We start from the raw sequence: 25,520 nt of genomic DNA, 5'->3' as shown, positions 1-25,520 counted from the left end.
TTACTGAGTAATATGAAATAATGAATATAATAAACCTAGCAGAGTTTCTGGAATACAGCATACATTCATAAAAATGTTTTCCCCATCCATCTACTTTTCCCTTAGCCTAAAAGAGGTTTCAGGTTAAAATAACTAACTTTAGCTAGCAGGACCCCTATAGACTCGTGCTAATACCCAGTAGTTATAATCCTATTCTTATTCTCTCCCTGTTTATTCCACTCTACTCTATCTAGATAAAAAGAAAAGAACAGCCCTAACCGGTCTGGCTCATTGGATAGATCGTCAGCCTGTGGACTTAAGGGTCCCAGGTTCGATTCTGGTCAAGGGCATGTACCTTGGTTGCAGGCACATCCCCAGTATGGGGTATGCAAAAGGCAGCTGATTGATGTTTCTCTCTCATCAATGTTTCTAACTCTCTATCCCTCTCCCTTCCCCTCTGTGAAAAATCAATAAAATATATTAGAAGAAAAAGAAAAGAACAAAGTTCTGGGTGTTACAAAGAGAGCTGCATCTTGACATCTAATAGGGGTAGAAATGGGTATGAGGTACCATGAAATTGAAGAGACCATCATCTTAAATTGTTCAACCTTACAAAATGTTTGATTTATAAATTACCAATGTGACTTGTACTTGATTACTAAATTATATGCCAATTACCATAATTATAATGCCATGGCCCAGGAAATAACTATTTTAATTTAAAAAATATTTACAGTCTTTTAAAACCAGAAGTGGTCTGAAATAGTTGATTCTTTCACAAACAAGAAAATAAAATCTGCGAATTCAAGTACCTTTTTCATAGTGAAACAACTATTTAGGAAAGAGCTAAGACCCACTGGTATCTGATACAACTAAACTTTGAGGTGACAGTTTACCTCACCTACAAACAAAAGCTTCATCTGTCCTTTGAAAAAGGTTCCTTGAAGATTTTGAGGTCTTCTCTTGGCTACTACAATCTATGGCCATGATGATTACTTTAAGGAGTTTATCAAACTGGAGTTCTATTCTAATCATTTAAAATTTTTTTCCTCAGGTTTATCAAGGTATAATTTACATACAGTAAAATTTCAAATGTCCACTTTTCAGGTGTCCACTTCTATTAATTTTGAAAAACATATTAACAGTCATGAAACTACTTCCACAATTTGTCACAATAGTTCCCTTCCCCAACCTAAGTCACTGGCATCCATTCATCTTTTTTCTGTCCTGATATTTTTTGCCTTTTCCAGCATGGCATATAAATGAAACCATACAAAAAATATGGAGAACTTTAAAAAAATTTTTTTAAAGATTTTTAAAAATGCAGAACTTTTGAGTTTGATTTATTTCATTTAGCACAGTGCAGCATTTGAGAATCATTATGCTGTTGAATATATTAGTAAGTCTGTTCCTTTTTATTGCTGTGTATGTATGTACCACAGTTTGTTTATACACCAGATGATGGGCATTTGAGTTATTTCCAGGTTTGGGCAATTAAGAATAAAATCATTATAAACATTGATGTCTAGATTTTTGTACAGGCATAAATTCTCATTTCTCTTGAGTAAGCAGTAAGAGGTAGGATGGTTAGTTTACATGATAAGTGAATGTTAAACTTTATAAGAAACTGAAAGAGTGTTTTCCAAAGTTGCTGTACCATCAGCAATGTCTGAGTTCTACTTGCTTGAGATCTCGGCCAAGATTTAATAGTGTCAGGTAGCTGTTGTTGTTTTTAATAGTAGCCCTTTTAATAGGTGTGTACGTAGTGGTATCTCACTGTGGATTTAATTTGCATTTCCCTAATGACTAATGATACTTAGCATATTTTCCTATTCATGTAAATTTTAAGAGATATCCTCACAAGTAAATAATTACTTTCCTATAGACTGAATAAGTGGGGTAGGGGAACTAGGATAAAATAGGGCACAAAAACTTTATAACTTATCATATTCATAAAGCTGTTGAGAGGATTTATCTGATAATATAGATAAAAATATTTAAAAATATGTCAAGTATTATTAGAAAATCCAAGGTGCTATAATTGCTACTAAGTACTAAAAAGTTATACAGACACCAACATTGCATCAGAGACCTCTAGTTCTCCCAGAAGAGAGATGAATGAATCATCTTAGTCTGACTCACCCTGCAAATACTGTCTCTGTCTACATTTTGGAGCAGTCCTGAATTAAGCTAGTTTTTAGTGTTAGAGACAAAGCCCAGTTTTCAAGCACAAATGTCACTTTTCTTTTCAAAGTCAATATAAACAATGAGTTCAACATTCCAATAATGGCAAGGGATAAATTTATTATTTTAGAATGAGAAACTGGCCAACTTCTGACCTGGTTCTTCCTTCTTTGACTGATGTCTCATGCCTAAACAAGTCTCCAGGCTTCCAAAAACTAAAAAGAAAAGCCTTTTCCATTTGTCTTTCAAGAACCTCTATCTAAATGATAAATGAACTGAATTTTACTGAACTAATAAGAATCCCTGATGTAGGAGTTTCTCAAGACAAATAAAAAAAGCAAAATCACCTGTCCAAGATTCCGCAAAGTATCTAGATAAACAGGAAGACAATGACTAATTGCAAACCACATATGGTAGTTCCAGATCAAGTATATCCTGTAGGACTATACTAGATATCTATTATCCAAAGTGATAAACCAATAGGCAAAAACACCAATGATTTGGAGTGCCATCCTAGTCAGGAGTATTATTTTATAGCTAAAAGGAAAAGCTTACCTTTCTTTCTTTTAATAGTTTCTTATAGCCATTTGATCCAAGTGATAATAAAGTAATAAGGACATCTAAAGAAGGTGAAGCTGAAGCTCTTCCTGAAATAAGAACAAGTTACACTCAGGAGAGTAAAAAAGCTTTGGAAATTCAGATTTATTATAGTAGTCTATGTACAAATGGATTTTTGTTTATTAGGTACTTTTTCTGAAGAGCAACTAATTTATTTACCTGGATACATCTTGCTGATTTCCTGAATGAAGAAATCATTAAAGCCAGCAATTATAGCGCCACCTACTGGAACCATAAAATTTTTGTCCAAGCTCTGAACGAAAGCATCTATTCTTCCAACCCGAGCCCCCTAGAATGAAATAACATGTATTATTACATATTAATTTCTAGAAGAGACAACAGTAGCTATTAATAAATAAATACCATTAAAGTAATGCAGAAAATAAACAATTTATTTGCAAAAGTGCCAGTAGTATATTTTTAAGTATTAAACTGAGTTTTTTAATGCTCCGCCTTATATGTGTAAGAGCACTTTATAGTTTACAACCTGCTTTCACACAAAAATCATTGAATCTTCACAACAACACTGTGAGAAAGGCAGGGTTTCAATATTAGTTCAGGTAGAAACTACATTGAAACTGAGCTTTTTCACCTTAAAATTGGGTATTAGAGTGTGGATTCCACTGTGCCTCTCATCTCTGATCTTCTATTAGGCAATAAATGTCATCAGTGGGCCTTAAAACTATTAAGTAATTGTAAGCACCCTCTGGGAGGTTGAGAGTGGCCACCATAATCTAATGGACTGCAGCCACCCACGCTGCCAATCAATTAGCTACACACTGAAGTGCCTCTTTGATCCTTGGATAACCTACTAACTGCATGATCACTCCAAGCAATAATTCTGCTCCTACCACCACTCAGATAACAAAAGAGAAAAAGAAATTTTTATTTTTAACATCACTTAATGGAATTTTTTTTTTGTATACTCTTGGCAATGTTTCTACATTAACTCATGATTCCTAATGTTATCATCTTAGATGATCTCATTCCACTGCAAATGAACTTCAAGTGAAAATCTAATATTCTGGTGAAAAATTGAATACTTACTTACCAGAAATATAAAACCAACACAGTCCCCATCCAACACAGTCTATGACCTTCTGTCTAATGTGCTTCAATTTTCTCCTCTTAAAAATAGAGATACTATCTAAATTTCAACTAAGATGGTTTATTTGCTTTATCTGTGGGGACAGATTTTCAATCTGTATTCAGAATCTACATTTCTATTAATATAACCGCCTTTGACCTTCAGCTTCACACTTTCTCTCCACGTCCATATCTCAGAAAGAATGGAAGCAGCAGAGAGCTGGTCTAATCTCAAGACCAGATCCAGGCAACAGGGAGAAGCTGCAAAGGCTGCAGGCTATCACATGATTAAGTCTCCACCTTCCCATTACTCTTCTAATTCCTCATAAACTGTGATCAGAGAAAATCTCACATCACAGGAAAACAGAAGCATGTAAGACTAATAGAATAACTGAAAAACATGCAAAATAATAGTACATAAAACTAAGTGGAAGTTACAGTTGCCTTTTATGAACATTTAAGTACTACTGTCCAAGGCATCCTGGGAGAAACATGAACCTCAATTGGGAGCAGAATTACCAAGAACAATCAGTGCGCCAGAATTTGCTAAGGCCCTTCACCAGTAAACACAGAAAGCCCTGAAAGGGCAGCAGACCCTGAGGCAAGGAAAGACAGGCTGGACCTAACCCCAGGAAGGGTACATAGACCTCATGCTCCATTATCAAAGAGCAGGAAAAAAGATTTGAAGGATGGAAGCAATTAAATAGATTAGGAAACACAGAAATATGTTCTAAGAAGTAAAGAGTTGCCATTTATCGTTTCATCCATTTACTCATTTATTCATAGAACAAATATGTGGGCACTTAACATTTCCCAAACATTGTTCTAGGTTCTGGGGATAGCATCAGTGAATAATACTAACCGCTGACTCTTGAACAATGTGGGGAATAGGGGTACTGAGTGCAGAGAATAACTGAAGTTGGTCCTCCACATACGCAGATTCCCAACTGCCTGATTCCAGGAGAGGATCCTGGATCACTCCATCTACTGACACCACCACCCCCCAAAAGATGAGGGCATTAACCAAGACTGTCATACTTATTGTTTACTGTCTGCTTCTGCTCCATGCGGATGCGATTTTGTTGTAAACTCACTACTGCATCCCTAGCACCTATCCTGTTGCCAGTCACATCAGTGGGAACCCTGTAAATATCTGTTGAATGAACTGACAATTAGGTCCGTGAATAAGTAGTATAAGACCTACTTCTCTCAAATTCTTAACATGTAAAGTTGCTGCTTCCTACACTTTGGATCTTTATAAATTCACTCGGACTCTAAATGTCTGAATTAATTATATGTATTTTTGTAATTCTACTATATCCCCCACCCTCCATTAAGTTGTCTTAACATCCGTATTCCTTGAGTATCCTAAATTAGTCAGTTCAATATATAATCATAAGCATAGGTTCTGCAAAGCTAACTTCCTGGGGACTACCTGTGCATACAGAATGTTCTGTATACTCAGCATTAAGTCATTTGGGGACACTGCCCCTTAAAAAAAGAGAATCCTGACACATTTTAGTTATAGCTCTTGCTTCACTGGTTGCCTCATTATTGTAATACATGCTTCCCAAGAAAGTATTTGCAGTTTTAGTACTTTGTCTTTTAGAGCAAAATAAAAGCTTCGGATCTTGGGCAAGTCACTAAATCCAGCTGAGTTTGCTTCTTCATTTGTAGAATGAAAACAATAAGTACACCTTAAATTATTAGGTTAAGCTAACAAACTTGAAAAGTCTAACAGGATGCCTGGCACATGGTGGGTAATGAGTAAATAGTATATATTACTAACGAGAACTATTGGGAAGAATTAAAGCTAACTAATTTTTATTTTTAGAATGGCATGAAACAGCAACCAGTACTCAACAAGATCCAAGTACTTATTTGATTTAAAGGAACTGTGACGCCCTAGCTGGTGTGGCTCAGTGGATAGAGCATCGGCCTGCGGATTGAAGGGTCCAGGGTTCAATTCTGGTCAAAGGCACATGCCCAGGTTGTGGGCTCGATCCCCAGTAGGGGGCGTGCAGGAGGCAGCCAATCAATGATTCGCTCTCATCATTGATGTTTCTCTCTCTCCCTCTCCCTTTCTCTCTGAAATCAATTTAAAAAAATTAAAAATAAATAAAGGAACTGGGCCACCATCACTATTTTGAGGGGAACTTTAGGGAAAAATGGAATATTTATGTACTGCTTTATTTTATCGTGAATAAATGGTAATTTTAGAAGTTAACACAGTATCTACAACAAGTTTTAAAAATAGCTACATTTTTAAAAATTTATTCACCAATCTTATTGTGTTATTATCTGGTTAAAATTTTAGTAAAACCATCTCATGAATGAAGAGAAGTGATGACAGAGTATGGTATTCTTGATTCACAACTATGAGAGAAACTTTTATATTATATCCTGAAGCTCATTTTCTTTTAGTCTTAATCTCATTGAATATGCCACCAGATTTCTAGTATTCAAAAATATGTGTGAGCACCAAAACAGAGTACTTCCAGGTTAGTAAACAACATTGCAGTAAATGTAAAGGAGCCATTAAAATTATCATTATAAAACTTTATAGGCATGTAGAGATAATCTAAGTTTATGTTTAAGTTTAAAATTAAATATATTTTCACTGTTTTTAAAAGTTAATCCTAAATGTACACAATGACTAACTATATAAAGAGCAATAAATGTATATAAAATAAGAAAAAAATAGATACATAGATTACTATGATTATTTGTTAAGGTAACAGGGTTATGAATAAGCTTCTACTTCCTCACTTTTCTAAACTTTTAGTAATGCTGATGTATTTGACTTTTAAAAGAATTGAAGCTCATAAAAATTAAGGAAAGGGGAGAGAAGGGGAAATGAGGGAGGTGGAATAAAAATAAATCACTAAAATTAAATTAATTTTAAGATTTCCAGCATTGAGAATTATAAAACCTTCCTCTGCTACCATTCAAAGTAGATACAATCTAGTTTAGAATTGTGATGAAGCCTTAAAAAGTTAAAGAATAAGCCCTGGCCATGTGGCTCAGAGTTGCAGGTTCGATTCCTGGTCAGGGCACATACCAGGGTTGTGGCTTTGATCCCCGGTCAAGATGAGAACAGGAGGCAACAGATCAATGTTTCTCTCTCTCTCTCAAATCACTTAAAACATATCCTTGGGTGAGGATCAAAAACAAAAAAGTTAAGGAATAATAGAAAAGGATTCCAAGGAAATGGTAGCTCTTACAAAACACTGACATACAGTGCCTACAGTGTACTCCACCCCTGGACTCACGTAAACAAATCTATTTTCTTACTGGTTAAGCTAATTTGAGTGGGAATTTCTGTTACTTTCAGCCAATTATATCCTAACTGGTACAACCTTTGAGTAAAAAAGTTAGCAAATTGGCTATTACTATCATATAAACCACATTTATATTAGAGATGATATTAATAAAAAACAAAAAAATTATCAGATAAGATTTACTGGGCTAAGGAGCATTCACCACCATGTTGGAGAAGACCACAGATAATGTGTGAATAACCTGTGTCCACATGACATTAAATCATATGTATTTCAAAACTAAATGTGATTATTAACATCATTATGTACACAAATTATATAATTCATACCTACAGGAGTAATATCTATCCCATCCTAATACAGTATGAATAATTAATCACTGTAAGTAAATATAATGCTTCATTTATTCATTTCCTTTTTTTAGTAACTAGTTATTGAGTGTCAATTATGTACCACGTACTGTCCTAATTATCTATAATAATAAAAGCATAATATACTAATTAGACAGGACGTATTTCTGGATGACCTTCTGGATGAAGCCAGGGCTGCGAGGGAAGCCCAGGTCCCGGGTGCCTGCCGGCAGCCAGAGGGAAGCCTGGGTCCCGGATGCCTGCCCAGGTCCCAGGTGCCAGAGGGAAGCCAGTGCTGGAAGCTGGGGGGAGGAAGGCCTACTCTTGCATGAATTTCATGCATTGAGCCTCCAGTTGTATTCAAAGTAGATACAATCAATAACTTAACAATAAAAAATAACCTATTAAATATTAATAAGTGCTATGTAGAAAAAGAGCAAGAGGCCATCAATTTTAAGAAGCAACATTTTACATACCACTAGGTAAGAAAAAAACTGCCAATTAACATTATAAGATGCCAATGATTGTAAAACATCCCAATTTCAGAGATGTTATAAAGTGAAAAAATGTGCACCTTAAAAATCAATGAAAATGGTAAAACAGGAAAAGGGGGGTAGAAATGCTAGCAAGAGAGAGGGAGGGGTTATTTTAGATAAGGTGTCTAAGAAGGTCTCAGTGATATAAAATAAAAAGTGAAATAAGAAACCATGTGACTCTCTAGAAGAGCAATCCAGTGAGAGGGATGAGCAAGAGCAAAAGCCTGGTGGTGTGCACACATGTAATGTGACAGAGAAATGGAAAGAAGGCATGTGCAGTGAGACAATGGGTAAGAGGAGAGCAGTAGGAAATGAAAGCAGAGGAGCTGCAGAGGCCTGAATATACAAAGCCTCGCAGGCTATGGCTGTGACTCTTATTTTGAATGGGGATGGGAAACACAAGGATATTTTCAAAATAAGAATCTAAAACAGATGATTGGGATGTAGTTGATGCTTATAAAAATAAGATAAGTCAAAATTTTTAAAAACTTGCTTACTCGATAGTTATCCTAATATATAAGAACCCAGGGTCAGTAACATCCAAAACAACCAAAGGCTCGATTGATCAAAAGTCAGTCCTGCAGTCAGTACTGGGTTGCTGTGGTGACCCAGCACCGACTGCCGCTGCAGCGGGCGCGGCAACCCAGCACTGATTGCCAAGGGGGCTGCAGATCAGGCCCAGAGAGAGGCCCAGGGAGAGAGAGGCAGGGTCTGATCCACAGCCTCCGTGGCAGCTGTTGATCAGCTGTTGCCTCTCTCTTTCTCTCCTGGCTTCGCCAGCAGCAGTGTCTCTCTCTCCAGGCCTCTGTGGGGGCTGCTAATCAGCACCACCTCTCTGATCAGGCCTGGAAATAGGCCCGGAGACGCTGACTGGCATAGAAACCGACCAATCAGAACCAAATCTGGGTGAATTGTGATGAGCCAATGGCTGCCTAGGAGGAGGAGCTTTTGACACTGACTGGCATGGAAACTGACCAATCAGCACCTAATCTGGGTGAACTTCGAAGGCAGAACCTAAGGTGGAGGCTGAGGAGGGGTTTTAAGGGCAACAGCTGTTTGGGGTAAGGTGTAAGAAAGTGGTTCAATTTTTTAATGACCGGTTTGGCAGTATAGTGCATATGGCTGGCTATCAGTCCAGATATAGAGATTATGTATTTTTGTCTACCAAGAGCATCTCCTCCTGATGAAAAAGGCTCCCCCGCCCCTCCGCATGTAAGCAATCCTATCCTATGTAATCTATCTATACTACTAAAAGGGTAATATGCTAATTAGACCAGGTCAACCGGACATCTTCTGGATGTCCAACTTCCTTCCAGACAAAGCCATGGTGGTGGGGGCCAAGGCAGAGGCTGTTAGGGGCAATAGGAGAGGGCAGTTGGGGGCAAGATCAGGCTGGCAGGAGAGGGCAATTGGGGACAACCAGGCCGGCAGGGGAGGGCAGTTGAGGGCGAGATCAGGCCAGCAGTGGAGGGCAGTTAGGAATGACCAGGCAGGCAGGCAGAGGCAGTTAGGGGTGATCAGACCGGCAGGCAGAGAGGCTAAGGGTGATCAGGCAGGCAGGCAGAGGGGTTAGGGCCAATCAGGCAGGGAGGCATAGGCAGTTAGAGGCGATCAGGCAGGCAGGCAGCTGAGCGGTTAGGAGCCAGCAGTCCCAGATTGCAAGAGAGATGTCCGACTGTCAGGGATCGGGCCAACACGGCAGTCGGACATCCCTCAAGGGGTCCCCAATTGGAGAGGGTGCAGGCTAGGCTAAGGGGACACCCCCCTTCCCCGGTGCATGAATTTCATGCACTGGGTCACTAGTATAATAGAATGTTTATAAATAAAGTCATTTCCAGTCTAAGATAATAAGGTAAAGTGATTTCCTTAAATATTAATATTAAATCAATATAGTTTTTAAAATACCATAATCCAGTATATTAGAAAAATGAGAATAACTCAGAAAGTTAAAAACTAAGCTCCTGAAGTATTTCTATGTTGGTTCAGATCAAAGCTATTAGTACAATTACCCCCATACTTCTGAAAATGACTCTTACTGAATGAATATTGTATGCAAATCACTAATGCTCCATAAAATAGAGGGTGCTAGATAACTGTTTTTACAATATTAGATTGCAAGAAAAACAAAGGATTAATCATATATGTTAAAATCCATTTTTTTCTTGACATATTTTTAAAACTCTCTTACCTGCTGAATGAGGTGCATACACTTTGAAGACTGCAATCCATAAGCATTGTTGACTATATGTGGAACGCCATAAGAAGCACAAATCAGAGCCAGTTCTTCTAATCTACAAACATAAATATTCAATAGAAAGACACATTCATATTATGCTTTTATAAATTACAGTGTGAAAACTAATATAATAGTTATTGTTAATGCACATGAGGAAAAGATGACAAAACTGAAATTTCTACAGCAGTATTTTAGCATATACTAGGTGTACCAGTTAATAATGCGGATTTTTTTCAATAGATGGAGTTACACATATGTTGATATATATGCGATTGGATATGTATGCTATTTTGTTGTATTGACAGCAAACTTCAAAATTTCATGTCAAATTTGCTGAAGGTGTTAACATCATAGATATTTTTAGGCTTAAAAATGTCTAATTTCATGCCAAAATAAGAGCATTTGTAGGAAGTTTTAATTCATTACTTTATTTTGAAGAAAAGTGCTGCTGAAAGTTATTGTATACTTCGGGTGAACATGCTCCATCTCAAGATACTTGTGAATGCTGGTTTAAATGCTTTAAAGGTGATGATTTTGATGTGAAAGACAAAGAACGTCCAGGTCAACTGAAAAAGTTTAAAGACCAACATTACAAGCATTATTGGATGAAGATGCTTGTCAAACTCAAAAACAACTTGCAGAAAGATTAAACATTGCTCAGCAAACAATTCCCAACCATTTACAAGCAATGGGAAAGATTTTAAAGAAAATGGGTGCCACATCAACTGAACGAAAGACAAATAGAAAACCAAAAAGTCATCAGTAAAATGTTGCTTCAATGGCACGAAAGAAAGTCTTTTTTGCATCAAATTGTGAATGCGATGAAAAGTGGATTCATTTTGAGAATCCCAAATGCACAAAATCATGGGTTGATCCAGGCCAACCATCAACATCAACTGCAAGGCCAAATTGCTTCAGAAAGAAGACAATGTTCTGGGTTTGGTGGGATCAGGAGGGTGTGGTGTATTATGAGCTTTTAAAACCAGGTGAAACCATTAATACTGATTGCTACCAACAACAAATAATCAATTTGAACCACGCTTTGATCGTGAAATGACCAGAATGTGCCAGAAGACACAGCAAAGTAAATTTGCTTCATGATGATGCACCATCACACACTTCAAAACCAGTTAGACACGTTAAAAGATCTTGCCTGGGAAGTGTTAACCCACCCACTGTATTCACCAGTCCTTGCTCCTTCAGATTACCACTTGTTCCGATCAATGGTACACGCACTTTCTGAGCAGCACTTCAAAATGCACGATGAAGTGGAAAATTGGGTCTCTGAATGGTTTGCCTCAAAACAAGAAAAGTTCTATTGGGACAGATATCCACAAATTACCTAAAGATGGGGGAAATGTGTAGCTAGCAATGGACATTACTTTGAATAAAGCACTTTTAATGTTTCTCTTGAAATTATCGTGTTTTGATTACAAAATATGCATTATTAACCTGTACACCTAATAACTAGAAGCCCAGTGCACAAAATCTGTGCACGGGTGAGGTCCCTAGGCCTGGCCGGCGATCAGGGCCAATTGGGGCCAGGCTGATCGGGGCCTGCCAGCTGGGGGAAGGAACAGGGGGAGGAACGGGGCGCAGGAGGTTGGCCGCCAGTCCCAAAGAGGGAGCCGGCCCTCGGCCTCCCTGGAAAAGGGGCTGCGTCCACCACCACCCACCCCTGGCTCCCCGTCCCAGTCCGGGGTCCGGCCCCACAATGCTCTCTGTCCAATTAATGAACTAATAAAGACAGTATCTACCCATCCAAATTAAGACTACAAAAGAATTAAGCTTAATGTAAAGACATCAAATATTTTAAATTTAATAAAATCAGAAATTCAAACATATTACTAATAACGATGTATCACCACTTTCCTAAAGTTCACTCTTATAAGAAACACTCACCATATATTACCATTAAAAAGTGGTATATGAGAATTTTACTGATAAAAAACTTCATTCATGTAAAATACTTAATACTGCATCAGGCATATAGTAAACATCCAAAAAGAGCTAGTCCAGATGAGACAGAAACAATACTATCCTCAAGGATAAATAATCTAACTAACAAATATCCATATGCTGTTTTTGGAAATGTGATTTATTTCTATCACATTAAAATTTCTCTAGATAGCAAAACCATCAATGAAGAAAGAAGAGAGATGCTTAATATTTCAATGTAAATTTAAAATATGATTGGTAAGTAATAAATAAAGCATATACAATACAAGGCGGGGCAAAACTAGGTTTACAATTGTGAGTACATGAAACAGTTTATTCTTATATTATTATTAATTCTTGTTTTATTTGCAATATAATCTTAAAATTCACAGACTCATGGTTGGAGCAAGGCAAATTTTCATGAGCATGGTTTTAAAATTGTCTCTTAAAGTCCACATATAAGATAGTAAAAGCCAATATGCATTCATTACTGCCAAATTACGTGATACCATGGAAACCAAAGTATAACTTGGTGCTACAAAAATAGTACAAAGTCAAAATTTTAACAAATTACTAGCATTTCTACTCAAAATGTTAAAATGAAACAAAGACTTGCTATCAAAACTAGAAATCTGTATTCCTATACCTAAGCATATTACATTTTCAAATTAAAAATTTGTGGCCATCCTTTAGAAAAGTAAACATTTGCTTTTTTCCCCTTTGCTTTTATTTTCTTAAACATTTGCATTTTTCTCAGAATGCAAAGGCAACCACTGTATATACTCAAGTGTACATCTGGATTAATCTTCCAATTAAAAAATATTCAAAGGGCAACAAATAATTCTAAAATTTTCTGTTACTACTGATAGTTCCTACAGAGAACTGTTAGATCAAAGGAGTGGAGATAACAATGAAAACAAGTAAACTCACTATTTTGTTTAGAAACTTCTATTACAGAATGAGGAAAAAGATGCCAAGAAATTAGAAACAGAAAAAAGAGCAAGAAAACAGATGCTCTGCATCTACTTGGGTGACAAAGGAATCTCCACTTGGTACCAGTTGCTTTTTCTTCTTCTATATTAAATTTTTATTTTCTCAAGAGATTATGCTGTTTCTCAGCAAGGTCAATCAATTCTCTTGGAACAGTCCATTCACCTATTTACTGCCAAATGTTACTTAAGCATCTTTGAAAATTAGTATATATGTACTTTATTTACAAGACTGATGAAATCCTAGCCGGTTTGGCTCAGTGGATAAAGTGTCGGCCTGAGGACTGAAGGGTCCCAGGTTCGGTTCCGGTCAAGGGCACATGCCCAGGTTGCGGGCTCAGTCCCCAGTGGGGGCGGGCAGGAGGCAGCCGATCAATGATTCTTTCTCATCATTGATGTTTCTCTCTCTCCCTCCCTCTCCCTTCCTCTCGGAAATCAATAAACAATATATTTAAAATAAATACATAAAAGACTGATGAATACCTAAAGGACAATATTCACAAATCATTTACCTGTCAGGTACCCTTGGAGCAAAACAGGATGTAGTAGAATGAACACACAGCACATTATCAGACCCAAGTTCCTGGATTTTAGCTTCTACTGCTTTCAGGTCTGTGCGCAGCTCATCACCTTCTAAAACGTTCTCTATCACCACGGGCTCAAAACCTAACCAACCAAATCGGAAATCAAAATATTAGTGTAAACTAAAATAAGAGAAGACCCTTAAACTCTAGGAAGTAGCGCTATTCTACACAAGAACTCTAAATACTTATTTTGGTTGATGAACCCTCCTCTAGCAATAAAGACCTGGCTCAACACTGGAATGAGTCAAAGGCAGGTCAAAATAATGTGCATGACCACAATTAGGACCACAAATCTATTTAGCACTTTGATATGACAAAAAAGACTAATTCTGGGAAGTAAGGAAAACATATGTTAAATATACACCTATAAAAGTAGTAACAGCCAATGATGACAAAAATGATCACTAGTCCACAGAAAAATAAATCTACACATTCTCTGGCAATGCTTAAGTTTTATTTTAAGCATTGGACATCCTTCTTGACAAAGATCAAGAAGATCACTTCATTTCAGATATGAATAAAAATAATAACTCAAGTATTGAAACAAATCACAATCATCAACTTAATGTTTTACCTCTAAAGAAAAAGGTAATGCATTTTAGTAGCCTAGGGATCACTGACTCATTTCATTTTTCTAGATAGCAAAACCATCAATGAAGAAAGAAGATGGTTTACAAGAGCCTTCTATAACCTAAATATAAAAATTGGTTTTTGTCCTGGCTGTTGTGGCTCAGTTAGTTAAGCGTCGTCCCATGCACCAAGAGGTCACCAGTTCTATTCCCAGTCAGGGCACATGCCTGGGTTGCAGGCTCAATCCCAGGTGGAGGGGCGTGCAGGAGGCAGCTAACTGATGTTTCTCTCATTGATGTGTCTCTCTCTCCCTCTCCCTTCCTCTCTCTAAAATCAATAAAAACCTATTTTTTAAAAACTGTTTTCAATTGGAGAAATCCACTTCAGAGAGGAACCAAGATGGCGGCATAGTTAAACAACTAATCTGCTGCCTCACACAACAATTTCAAAAATACAACTAAAAGACAAAACATCTACCACCCAGAACCACGGGAAAGCTGGCTGAGTGGAAGATTTACAGCTAAGAAGCGAAAGGAGCACAAACGCTGAAAAGCTGAGGTACGGAGGCACGCGAATCGGGCCGGCGGCGGGCGGCTGGGTGCGCGGCTTTTCTTCAACCCGCAGGGAGACAAGCTCCCGATCACTCTGAAATCCAGTTTCTGGGGACAATCGGGGGACCCAGGCACCTACGGGGAGAAGCTGGACTCTCGGCCATCGGGTCGGAAAGTGAGAGTGACTTTTTTGCAGAGGTGCGCCCAGCAATCTTTGTTTACTGCGCTGGAGCGCGGGGCACAGGAACTTGGAAACGTGGAAAGGCAGAGAGGGCTGATGGCAGCCATCGCCGTTGGCCACGCCCCAGCCTAGTGACACCCTGAGACCCCGCCCCGCCCTGAGGCCCCGCCCCGCACATTCTACAAACCCGCCCAGGTTCCACACAGCGGCTTTTGCATATAAATGGCCTGTTCTGTGAGAGCTCAACCAAATTAACTGTAGCTCTAGTCAGACTGCTCCAAATCCGCCCAAGCAAAGAAGGAGAAAACTAGCCCTTGCTGTAGCTCCTGCTGGGGGACACACAGTACACAAGGGTACACCAAGAGTGTCCACCTCAAGTAACTGGGAGGCTGACCCGTTGAACCAATAGGACACCTAGTACACAAAGCTACCCTACCAACTCAGGGAAGCAGCGAAAATGAGAAGGCAAGGAAACAGATCCCAAACCAAAGAAATGGAGGAGAACAAGCGACTGGACATAGAGTTCAAAACCACGGTTATAAGGTTTTTCAAGAATTTCATGGAAAAGGCCGATAAATTCCATGAGGACCAACTAGAAATTAAACATACACTGACTGAGATAAAAAATATTATACAGAGACCCAACAGCAGACTAGAGGATTGCAAGAATCAACTCAAAGATTTGGAATACAAAGAGGCCAAGGACACTCCTCCAGAGAAGCATGAAGAGAAGAGAATTCAGAAAGTTGAAGATAGTGTAAGAAGCCTCTGGGACAACTTCAAGCGAACCAACATCAGAATTATGGGGGTACCAGAAGAAGAGAGAGAGCAAGATGTTGAAAACCTATTTGAAGAAATAATGAACGAAAACTTCCCCCACCTGATGAAAGAAATAGACTTACAAGTCCAGGAAGCGCACAGAACCCCAAACAAAAGGGATCCAAAGAGGACCACACCAAGACACATCATAATTAAAATGCCAAGAGCAAAAGACAAAGAGAGAATCTTACAAGCAGCAAGAGAAAAACAGTTAGTTACCTACAAGGGAGCTCCCATACGATTATCAGCTAATTTCTCAACAGAAACCATGCAGGCCAGACGGGAGTGGCAAGAAATATTCAAAGTGATGAATAGCAGGAACCTACAACCAAGACTACTCTACCCAGCAAAGTTATCATTCAGAATTGAAGGGCAGATAAAGAGCTTCACAGATAAGAAAAAGCTAAAGGAGTTCATCACCACCAAACCAGCATTATATGAAATGCTGAAAGGTATTCTTTAAAAAGAGGAAAAAGAAGAAGAAAGATAAAAATTATGAACAACAAATACATATCTATCAACAAGTGAATCTAAAAGTCAAGTGATTTAAAAATCTGAGGAACAGAATAAACTGGTGAACTTAATAGAATCAGAGGCCTAGAATGGGAGTGGATTGATAATTCTCAGGGGGAAAGGGGTGTCTGTGTGGGGAGTATGGGAAGAGACTGGACAAAAATCATACACCTATGGATAAGGACAGTGGGGGGGAGGGGGGGAGATAAGGGCAGAGGGGGGTGGGAACTGGGTGGTGGGGAGATATGTGGGGAAAAAGGAGAAACAATTGTAATCTGAACAATAAAGATTCATTAAAAAATAAATAAAAAAATAAAAAAAAATAAAAACTGTTTTCAATTGAATTAGTACACCTAACCAGCATGTGATCAAAGATCCCCCCAAATAATAACTATGTAACCTTATATGGTAAATATTTAGGTATCCATAAACTTAAAAAGTTGTATAAGCAACATATACACTAAATAATGTACAAAGCACTTATATAACTACTAGAGGCCTGATGCACGAAAATTCGTGCAAGAGTAGGCCTTCCTTCCCCCGGCTACCGGCACCAGCTTCCCTACAGCACTGGCTTCCCTCCAGCACTGGCTTCCCTCCAGCACCTGGGACTCGGGCCCTGGGCTGCTTCCTTCCTCCAGCTGCCAGCAGGCACCCGGGACCCGGGCTGCTTCCCTCCTACAGCCACCTGCAGGCACCCGGGTCCCTGGCTTCCCTCTGGCCCTGGCTTTGTCAAGAAGGATGTCCAGAATGATGTCTGGAAGATGTCCGGTCTAATTAGCATATTGCCCTTTTATTATTATAGATTTCCTCTGTGATACTAGTAAATACCTAACCAAGCAAAACCTAGGGAAAAAGTAAAACCTAAAGGTTTAAGTCTCAAAAATTGGATAGAAAATAAACCTGGGAAATTTTGCACATAAAGTTATTATGCAGTCTCATTTTCAGTCTTCCCAAATACCAAATCTAGCAGCAGGCTAGATTCATGGATTTAAAAGCCTAAAGGATTTAGAAATCATTTAGCTCAACTCACTCATTTCAAAGATAAGGGAGCCAAAGTTCAGGAAGATTAAGTGGTTTCCCCAAGGTCACACAGGAAGTTAGAGCAGTTAAGAGCAAGTAGTTTTCTTTTGAGTTTTAGAATCCACACCAAGTTGTCTGCATTCTAGCTACAGAAATATCAAACCTTGGTCACTATAAAATCATCATTTCAAATACGTGGTTCAGAGGTATCCAGGTTTTTTAAATCCATACCTTCATAGCTATTAAAACAAATATACGAACTTTACTTAAATAAGTAACTTCCTGAAGACAGCTCATTTTTACTGTTTCTCAAATTCTCTAGACCCAACCCTATTTTGTTTTCAAGCAATTAAAATACAAGTTTAGGTGTTTTTTTACTAATACAACTATCTTGCTTCCTAAGAATGGGGGCTATCTTGAAAAAGAATAAACTGCAAATCGTAGGCCAACATCTTTTGGAAAATAGTTTTCAATAAGGCAATCTTTTCCAAATTCCAAGAATGTGGTTCAATTCTTTAGTTAATAGGATGTAAATTAACAGACTTGATAACTTTATACCATTTAAAATAAATCAGTGTATTTTTTAAAGTCTATCAATTTCTGCTATATGTCCTTATTACAAATCGTTTTACATGAGTTTCTTTTTTTTTTTTTAATATATTTTATTGATTTTTTACAGAGAGGAAGGGAGAGGGATAGAGAGCTAGAAACATCGATGAGAGAGAAACATCGACCAGCTGCCTCCTGCACACCCCCACCAGGGATGTGCCCGCAACCAATGTACATGCCCTTGACCAGAATCCAACCTGGGACCCTTCAGTCTGCAGACCGACGCTCTATCCACTGAGCCAAACCGGTTTCGGCATACATGAGTTTCTTTAGGATTATTTATGCAGTTAAATTACAACCCAATACTGTTCATTTCACACAACAGACTGAAGTCATTCAAAAATAACGTTAAATTCTCAAATTCGATTTGACACACACATGCATGCACATGCACAAGCATACACATACATACACACACACACACACACACACACACACACACACACACACACAGAATGGAATGTCAGTCAGTCTTTAAAAAGGAAAGAAATTCTGACACGTAGTATACCATGGATTAAAGCTTAAAGACACAAGTAAAATAAGCCAGTCACAAAGGGAAAATACTCTAGAGTAGTTAAATTCATAGAGACAGAAATGAGAATGATGATTGTTAGGAACTGGGAGCAACGGGAAGGGGCAGTTACTGTTCAATGGGCAGAATTTCAGTTTAAAAGGATGAAAAAGTTCTGCAGATAAATGGTGATTATATTGCACAACAATGTGAATGTACTTAATGTAGTGGAACTGTACATTTTAAAATGGTTAAAATGGTAATTTTATGTATATTTTATCACAATAAAAATAGGTTTAGTTTCTTTTCATTTATATATCTTTACATAAAAAGTTTGAAATGTCTACCTGTGATACTGAATACATTATATACAATATACGTCTCTTCTTTTACCTGCAGTGATCATGGATTTAAAGCAGGACTTCTGGTCTATTCGTGGCCATATAATATACTTTGCCTTTGGTCTTTTGTGTCGTAATGTCAAGAAACACAGAGTTAGACTCATACCAGTTGCCATAGGCACTACAAAGCAATTGGTCACTGAATGGACACCTAGGAATAAGAAGTAAAACAGAAATTAGTTTCAATTCCATTGAAAAACCAGCTTTCTTCTTGAGGGAATTATATACTTCTAGCAAATAATAAGAGTTGTAGATTTAATGCTGCTGCTTCTGTACTCACTCTCAGGAAGCTCATTGCCAATTTCATCCTTCATGCTTATGATCTGATTTTCTATCTTATTCTAAAGGTTTTTATATATACACTACAGACCTGGTGCACGGATTTGTGCACATTGAAAAGAAATTAATTAGAAGGTGGCCAGCAGGGTAGGACTGGGTGAGACGAGCCGGACAAGCCCTGGAGCCAACCTCCCGTGGTCCCACCCTGGCCAGCCGCACCTGGGGTGGCGCCGCTGCTCAAAGGGCATCTGCAGAGTGAGCAGGGTCCCTCCGGCAGGTGGAGTCCCTTGGCCTGGCCTGCCGGGATCGGGCCAAAACTGGATCTCTGGCATCCCTCAAGGGGTCCCAGAGTACAAGAGGGCACTCTGTAAAGTTGCTATCATACAGGGTGTGGAAAGCAAACACAAGTGTGCAGTAAACCAGATTCGAGGCCAACAGTGCCCCAACAACAACATAACCCACGGCCGAAGGTGGAATCACACGGCCCCCTCCTCTCTGGTTCCAGAATGTGTCACCTGAGAACCTCCACTGCCAAGTCACCACAGCTTGGCAGTAAACCAGATTCGGGGCCGACAGTGCCCCAAAAACAACATAACCCACAGCCAAAGGTGGAATCGCACGGCCCTGCGAGGAATTGGGCTCCCTTCTCTCTGGTTCCGGGATGTGTCACCCAAGAACCGCTGCTGCCAAGTCACCACAGCTTGGCAGTAAACCAGATTCAGGGCCGAGAGTGCCCCAACAACAACATAACCCACGGCCAAAGGTGGAATCGCACGGCCCTGCGGGGAATTGGGCTCCCTCCTCTCTGGTTCTGGAGTGCGTCACCCGAGAACCACTGCTGCCAAGTCACCACAGCTCGGCAGCTCCTGCAGTGAGCATCTGCCCCCTAGTGGTCAGTACACGTCATACCTACCAGCCAGTAGGACGGTCGTTTAGCCTTTTATATATACACTAGGGGGCCGGTGCACGAAATTCGTGCATTGGGGGTGGGGGTCCCTCAGCCCAACCTGCCCCCTCTTACATACTGGGAGCCCTCAGGGGATGTTCTACTGACGGCTTAGGCCCGCTCCCCACGGGAAGCGGGCCTAAGCCACAGTCTGGCCTCCCTTTGTGGGAGGCAACCGGGATGATCAGGAGAAGGCACCAGCCCCATCACCCCGCTGCTGCAGCCACTGCCAGTCACCACAGCCACCAAGGTGTTTTCATTAACACGGACTCCAGTCCCTTCACCAAGAAAAAATGACAACTTTTTTTAGGCATTTTCAAGATGTGTCTTTCATAGGATATGCATTTCTTTCTTTCTTTTTTTTTATCCTCACCTGAGGATATGTTTCCATTGACTTTTAGAGAATGTGGAAGAGAAAGGGAAAGACAGAGAGAAACATCAAAGTGAGAGGAACACTTTCATTAGTTGCCTCCTGCATGAGCCCTGATCTGGCGCCTGGCCAGAGAGAAGCCTGCAACCTAGGTACATGCCCTTGATCAGAATCGAACCCAGACCCTGCTGTCAGCAGGCCGAGGCTCTATCCACTGACTCAAACCGGCTAGGGCAGGATATGATATTTCTTAGCCCCTCCAGCAGCGGACCTTCGTTTTTTTTCTCCAGAAGTATGGTGGAAAAACCCTAGATCACCTTTTTGGATTCTTATTACCCAAGTTACTAAGAATATTACCAATGGCATACAGGAAGCTTAGCCAATGTGCAGTCAGAAAAGGTGTTTCCTCTATAATTCACACCAATCCCAGGCTGGGCCCTGCCCAGGCCTAAAGCCTCTGGCCGAAGCCTTAGGCCTGGGCAGGGGCCCTCCAGCTCCCTCTGATCACCGGCTCCGCCCCTGCCCAGGCCTTCCCAGGCCAAAAGCCTCTTGGGCAGGAGCATACACCCAGCTCCCTGCTATCGATCGCAGGGGGTCTGCTCCTGCACCAGGAGCGGACCGCCAGGACACAGGGTGCCGTCATCTTTTTTGGGTTAATTTGCATAGTCACTCTGATTGGCTATGGGCGTAGCGAAGGTACGGTCAATTTACATGTTTGTCTATTATTAGGTAAGATACTAGAGGCCCGGTGCATGAAATTCATGCACGGGGGGGTGGGGGAGGATCCCCTCAGCCCAGCCTGCACCCTCTCCAATCCGGGACATCCCTCTCACAATCCTGGACCGCTGGCTCCTAACCGCTCACCTGCCCCCCTGCCAGCCTGATCACCCCTAACGGCCTCTGCCTACAGGCCTGATCACACCCAGCTGCCCCCACTCCCTGCCGGCCTGGTCGCCCCACGCAGCCTGCTGTTCAGTTGTTTGGTCACCCCTCATTAACGCCCCTGCCGGCCTGGTCGCCCCACGCAGCCTGCTATTCAGTTGTTTGGTCACCCCTCATTAATGCCCCTGCCGGCCTGGTCACCCCACGCAGCCTGTTCAGTCGTCCGTTTGGTTGCAACAGTCGCTTAGGCTTTAGATAGATAGATAGATAGATAGATAGATAGATAGATAGATAGATAGATAGACAGACAGACAGATATGTCTTCTCAAAAATCATTTGTATCCTTTTTGAAAGAGACATTAATAAAGGAAAATAGGCAAAGGCATGTATGGCTGGTCAGCCAAAAGTATTACGATTAACACAGTACATACCAGCCATCTTTATGATGTCCAGGACCAAAGAATTGGTAATTTTGTTCAAAAGGCTAGAACCTGCAGCTTTTGGTTGCACAGCAGAAATATCACCTGATCGTCCAATTCCATGAATGAACCTAAGCAAAAGATGGGCCAACAACTGGACAAAAATATTCAGTGTTCTAAGTAATCCACTGTATAAGTATACAAATGCAAAAAAAAAAAAAGTACCAGGAGCAATACTTGACTATTGTAGATATATTTCAAAAACTATTAATAATATGAAAATATCCTATTAAATTGAAACAAATTCATCAATTTTGCTCTCGTATCTAGTCTCCAAAGCTGGCCACCATTAATTCCTTTTCTCCCTATACCCATATGGTACTGCCACACCAAGAGATGGAGTCTAATTCCCTCCACTTGAATCTGGTCAGGCCTTAGAGACTTGCTGGGCCAGAAAGAAAGTAGCAGAAGTGATGATCTGGAATTTCTGAGTTAGAGCATCAGAAGCCTTAAAGTTTCCTACCCAGGGCTTGTTCTTGAGGACTCCCTCTTGTAATCCACATGGCCTCCTGGGAAAAAGCCAAAGTCACATGGAAAGGGCAACTGAGCTCCCAGCAACCTAAGTGCGCCAACTTGGATCAACGGCCCAGTTGAACCTTCAGATGACTAAACGCTCAGCCACCATCTGACTGCAACTACATGCAAAACCCAAAGCAATCATCACCCTGCTGAGCCCAGTTCACCCACAGAACTAGGAGATGATACATGATTACTTCAAGCCACTACGTTTTTGAGGTTTGTTGTGCAACAGTAGAAAAGCAAAATATCTGCAGCATTAAATTCTCTTCTTTCTTTCCTTTTCCTCTAATCAGAGTAGGGGACTAAGTTCCAATGGGGATGAGTTGATATTTCAAATATTGCCTTAATCCATTCTTTGAAAAATGCATGTGCTAATCCACTCATTTTAAATTAGATGTTATACACTGTTTAAAAAGACCTCTGAATATTCTTCAAAATCAAAAACCTATTTGTAATTTATAGTTAAATAGATCGGAAATTCTGCATCCTGGAATTATCACAAAGCACTAGTGCCACACTTCATTACCACTGAAACCTCATGTACAAAGCATTTTTTACAGATAATACCTGTTATCAGCCCATTTTTAACATGACATTTTCACCCAAGTTATACATTCGTTATCATTAGTTTTAACTGCAATAGAGTTTTTCTTTTAACTGACACATATAATTGACATATAACATCATATTAGTTTCAGGTATACAAAATAATGATTCAATATTTGTATATATTGTAAAATGATCGCCACAAGTCTAGTTCCCGTCCATCATCACACACAGTAAAAAATTTTTCTTTCTTGTGACGAGAACTTTTAAGATCTACTCTCTTAGAACTTTCAAATATACAAAACAGTATTATTAATTATAGGCAACATGCTATACATTACATCCCATGACTTATTTATTTTATAACTTGAAGTTTGAACCTTTTGATTCAACTAGAAGTTTGGTGGTTTGGATTGAAATAAAATTCAACTATGGGATAGAAAATGTCATCATGAACTTTTTTTCAACTAATATTATTCAAACCAGACTGTTAAACCTAGGGGTTGTCAAACTTCAGTAAAATTTTAAATCATGGAAGACAGGAGTTTTCATTTTAGAGTTTACCTATATTTCACAGAAAGGTAGGAGAATCGAGAAATGATTATATTTTAAATCACTGAAAATTAAATGATTATCAGAATTGATTAAAAGCTTTTTGAAAATATCTAAGAGTAACTTAATAACCTAATATTAAATTTAATATACCCTTTCCTACATCTATTGAAACAAAGCAAGGTGCTTATAAAATGGGATTCAGTTTAGATGCAGATAAACAATGATTTATACTTCTATCTATATATCATTCTCTAAAAAAACTTGCAACTATAGAAAAGAAACATAGAAAATCATTAAAAAAAACCTTAAGATATTTTAAAATCATACAAATAATAGGTTTATTAGGTTAATTGTTCTTAAAAGAACATATAGCTAGTATTGTTAACTACACTGAACCTGTCAAGAACTTTTACCCTGCTGTCTTGAAAAGCACCTACTCAGATTAAATTGTTGCATCTTAAGTTTACATGCTCATTTGAATAGGGAAGAAATAGGTTCCAAACAGACATTTTATAATCTAATATGATGAATACTGCCACCATTGTTTGTAGCAAAAAAAAAAAAAAGGCAGGGAAAGAAATGTTTTCACATGCTATTTGAAAAAAATATACCTGTAATGACGCCGAGCAACTAAAGCCGAAGCCACTCTCCCTTCCCTTTCTCCCACACCACAGTTGCCCAGGAAATTGTTGCTATCCATGATCGCCAGTTCATGTAGAAAGAGTTCAAGTGTACTTTCATCCCAACCATCCTCTGGACATTTGCCCTTAAAACAAAAAACACATAATTATATTGAGATATAATTTAATTATATTTAAGATGGTTTCGTCGTTCCTTAGAATGCACCTCGATGCATTTTAAACCCTTTTAATGTGTTAGTTTGCCATGCTCCTTGCTGTCTAAACCTCAGACAGAAATTCAGCACTATGAAGAAACCTCAACCAGGAAGAAGGTTTATGTCCCACTACAATTATCTACAGATTCGAGAGGGAATAAATAAATAAATAAAAGCGATGAGATTTACTCCGATTTAAAGTTGTACTAAGTTAAGGTTACTGAAAGCCAATTAAACCTTATCTTCAGCGGAGATTCTTCAAACCAGACTGCGAAAGCGACAGGTTGCCAAACTTCAGTGAAATTAAAATTCGGAAATGCCGTGCCCGGTGATGTTCCGAGGCAGCACTTGGGATGTGTGCCGTGACTTATGAACGAACGCGTGTTCCCCGAGTTCTCGGGAAGTGTGAAAGGTGGGAGGTGCGAACTTTGCCCTTTCCGCAAACAAAAAAAAAAGTAAACCAACTGGGACTTCCGCTCCCTTCCGCCTCCCCAAGTTACACACCACGGGACTCAAGATCTCGACCCCACACACGCCCCAATGCACCCTCAGGTTTGGGGGGCGCGGCGAGGTGGAGAAGGAGCTGAGCGCAGCCAATCGGCGTAGTGCCTGCCCGGCTGCGACAGGCCGTGGGGACAGCTCTCGGCCGGCAAACTGAAGCGGGTGAAGCTGGGCGCGGCAAGTCACGGGGGCGCAGCGGAGCTGGGGGCTCGGCGGCGGGCAGCCGCCCGACCCCTCGATACCTGCTCCAGAAGCAGCCGGATGAGGTGCTCGTGCGTGCGGCGGGCCTCACAGCCCTGCCGCACGTAGGCCGGCGACACCAGCCTCTCACCGGCCGCGAAACTCTCCGGGTTCATACTGGCGGCGGCAACGGTGGCGTTAGAACAGGTGACACCAGGACGCACACACACACACACACACAAGAAAGCCGGGACGCAACTCGCCGCCCGGACGGTACGGCAACACCCAGGGCCAAATGTCTGCGTCTCGTTCTCGCACATGCGCAAAGTGCCCCAGAAAGTGTACCCGAAACTGACGGATTGGAGCATGCGCAGCGGGCTCCAGCGGGTACTGAACGTGAGCCCCGCCTCGCTGCCTCTGATTGGTCAGGTTAATCCTTCGGCTTTCTGAGACGGACCTGACTTTGCAC

At 40.0% G+C, this 25,520-nt stretch overlaps 1 protein-coding gene across 2 annotated transcripts in view; it reads right to left on the bottom strand.

Moving 5' to 3' along the window:
- Window positions 1–25,297, bottom strand: part of SEPSECS (Sep (O-phosphoserine) tRNA:Sec (selenocysteine) tRNA synthase) — a 41,424-nt gene extending 16,127 nt beyond the window's left edge. The window contains exons 1-8 of one of the 2 annotated variants that reach the window (XM_008140194.3): window positions 25,114–25,297; window positions 24,147–24,301; window positions 21,868–21,986; window positions 18,952–19,110; window positions 13,710–13,863; window positions 10,223–10,325; window positions 2,941–3,070; window positions 2,719–2,810 (exon numbers count right to left, since the gene is read on the bottom strand). In XM_008140194.3, coding sequence (XP_008138416.3) covers window positions 2,719–2,810; window positions 2,941–3,070; window positions 10,223–10,325; window positions 13,710–13,863; window positions 18,952–19,110; window positions 21,868–21,986; window positions 24,147–24,301; window positions 25,114–25,227 — 1,026 coding nt within the window. In that variant the 5' untranslated portion in view covers window positions 25,228–25,297. The remainder of the gene's footprint in view (window positions 1–2,718; window positions 2,811–2,940; window positions 3,071–10,222; window positions 10,326–13,709; window positions 13,864–18,951; window positions 19,111–21,867; window positions 21,987–24,146; window positions 24,302–25,113) is intronic. The other variant, XM_054729749.1, reaches the window with a different exon arrangement.
- Between the last annotated feature and the right edge of the window lie 223 nt (window positions 25,298–25,520).

The sequence above is a fragment of the Eptesicus fuscus genome, chromosome 2, assembly GCF_027574615.1.
Source record: "Eptesicus fuscus isolate TK198812 chromosome 2, DD_ASM_mEF_20220401, whole genome shotgun sequence".
Lineage (NCBI taxonomy): Eukaryota > Metazoa > Chordata > Mammalia > Chiroptera > Vespertilionidae > Eptesicus > Eptesicus fuscus.
This window is presented reverse-complemented; position numbering and strand designations above follow the sequence as displayed.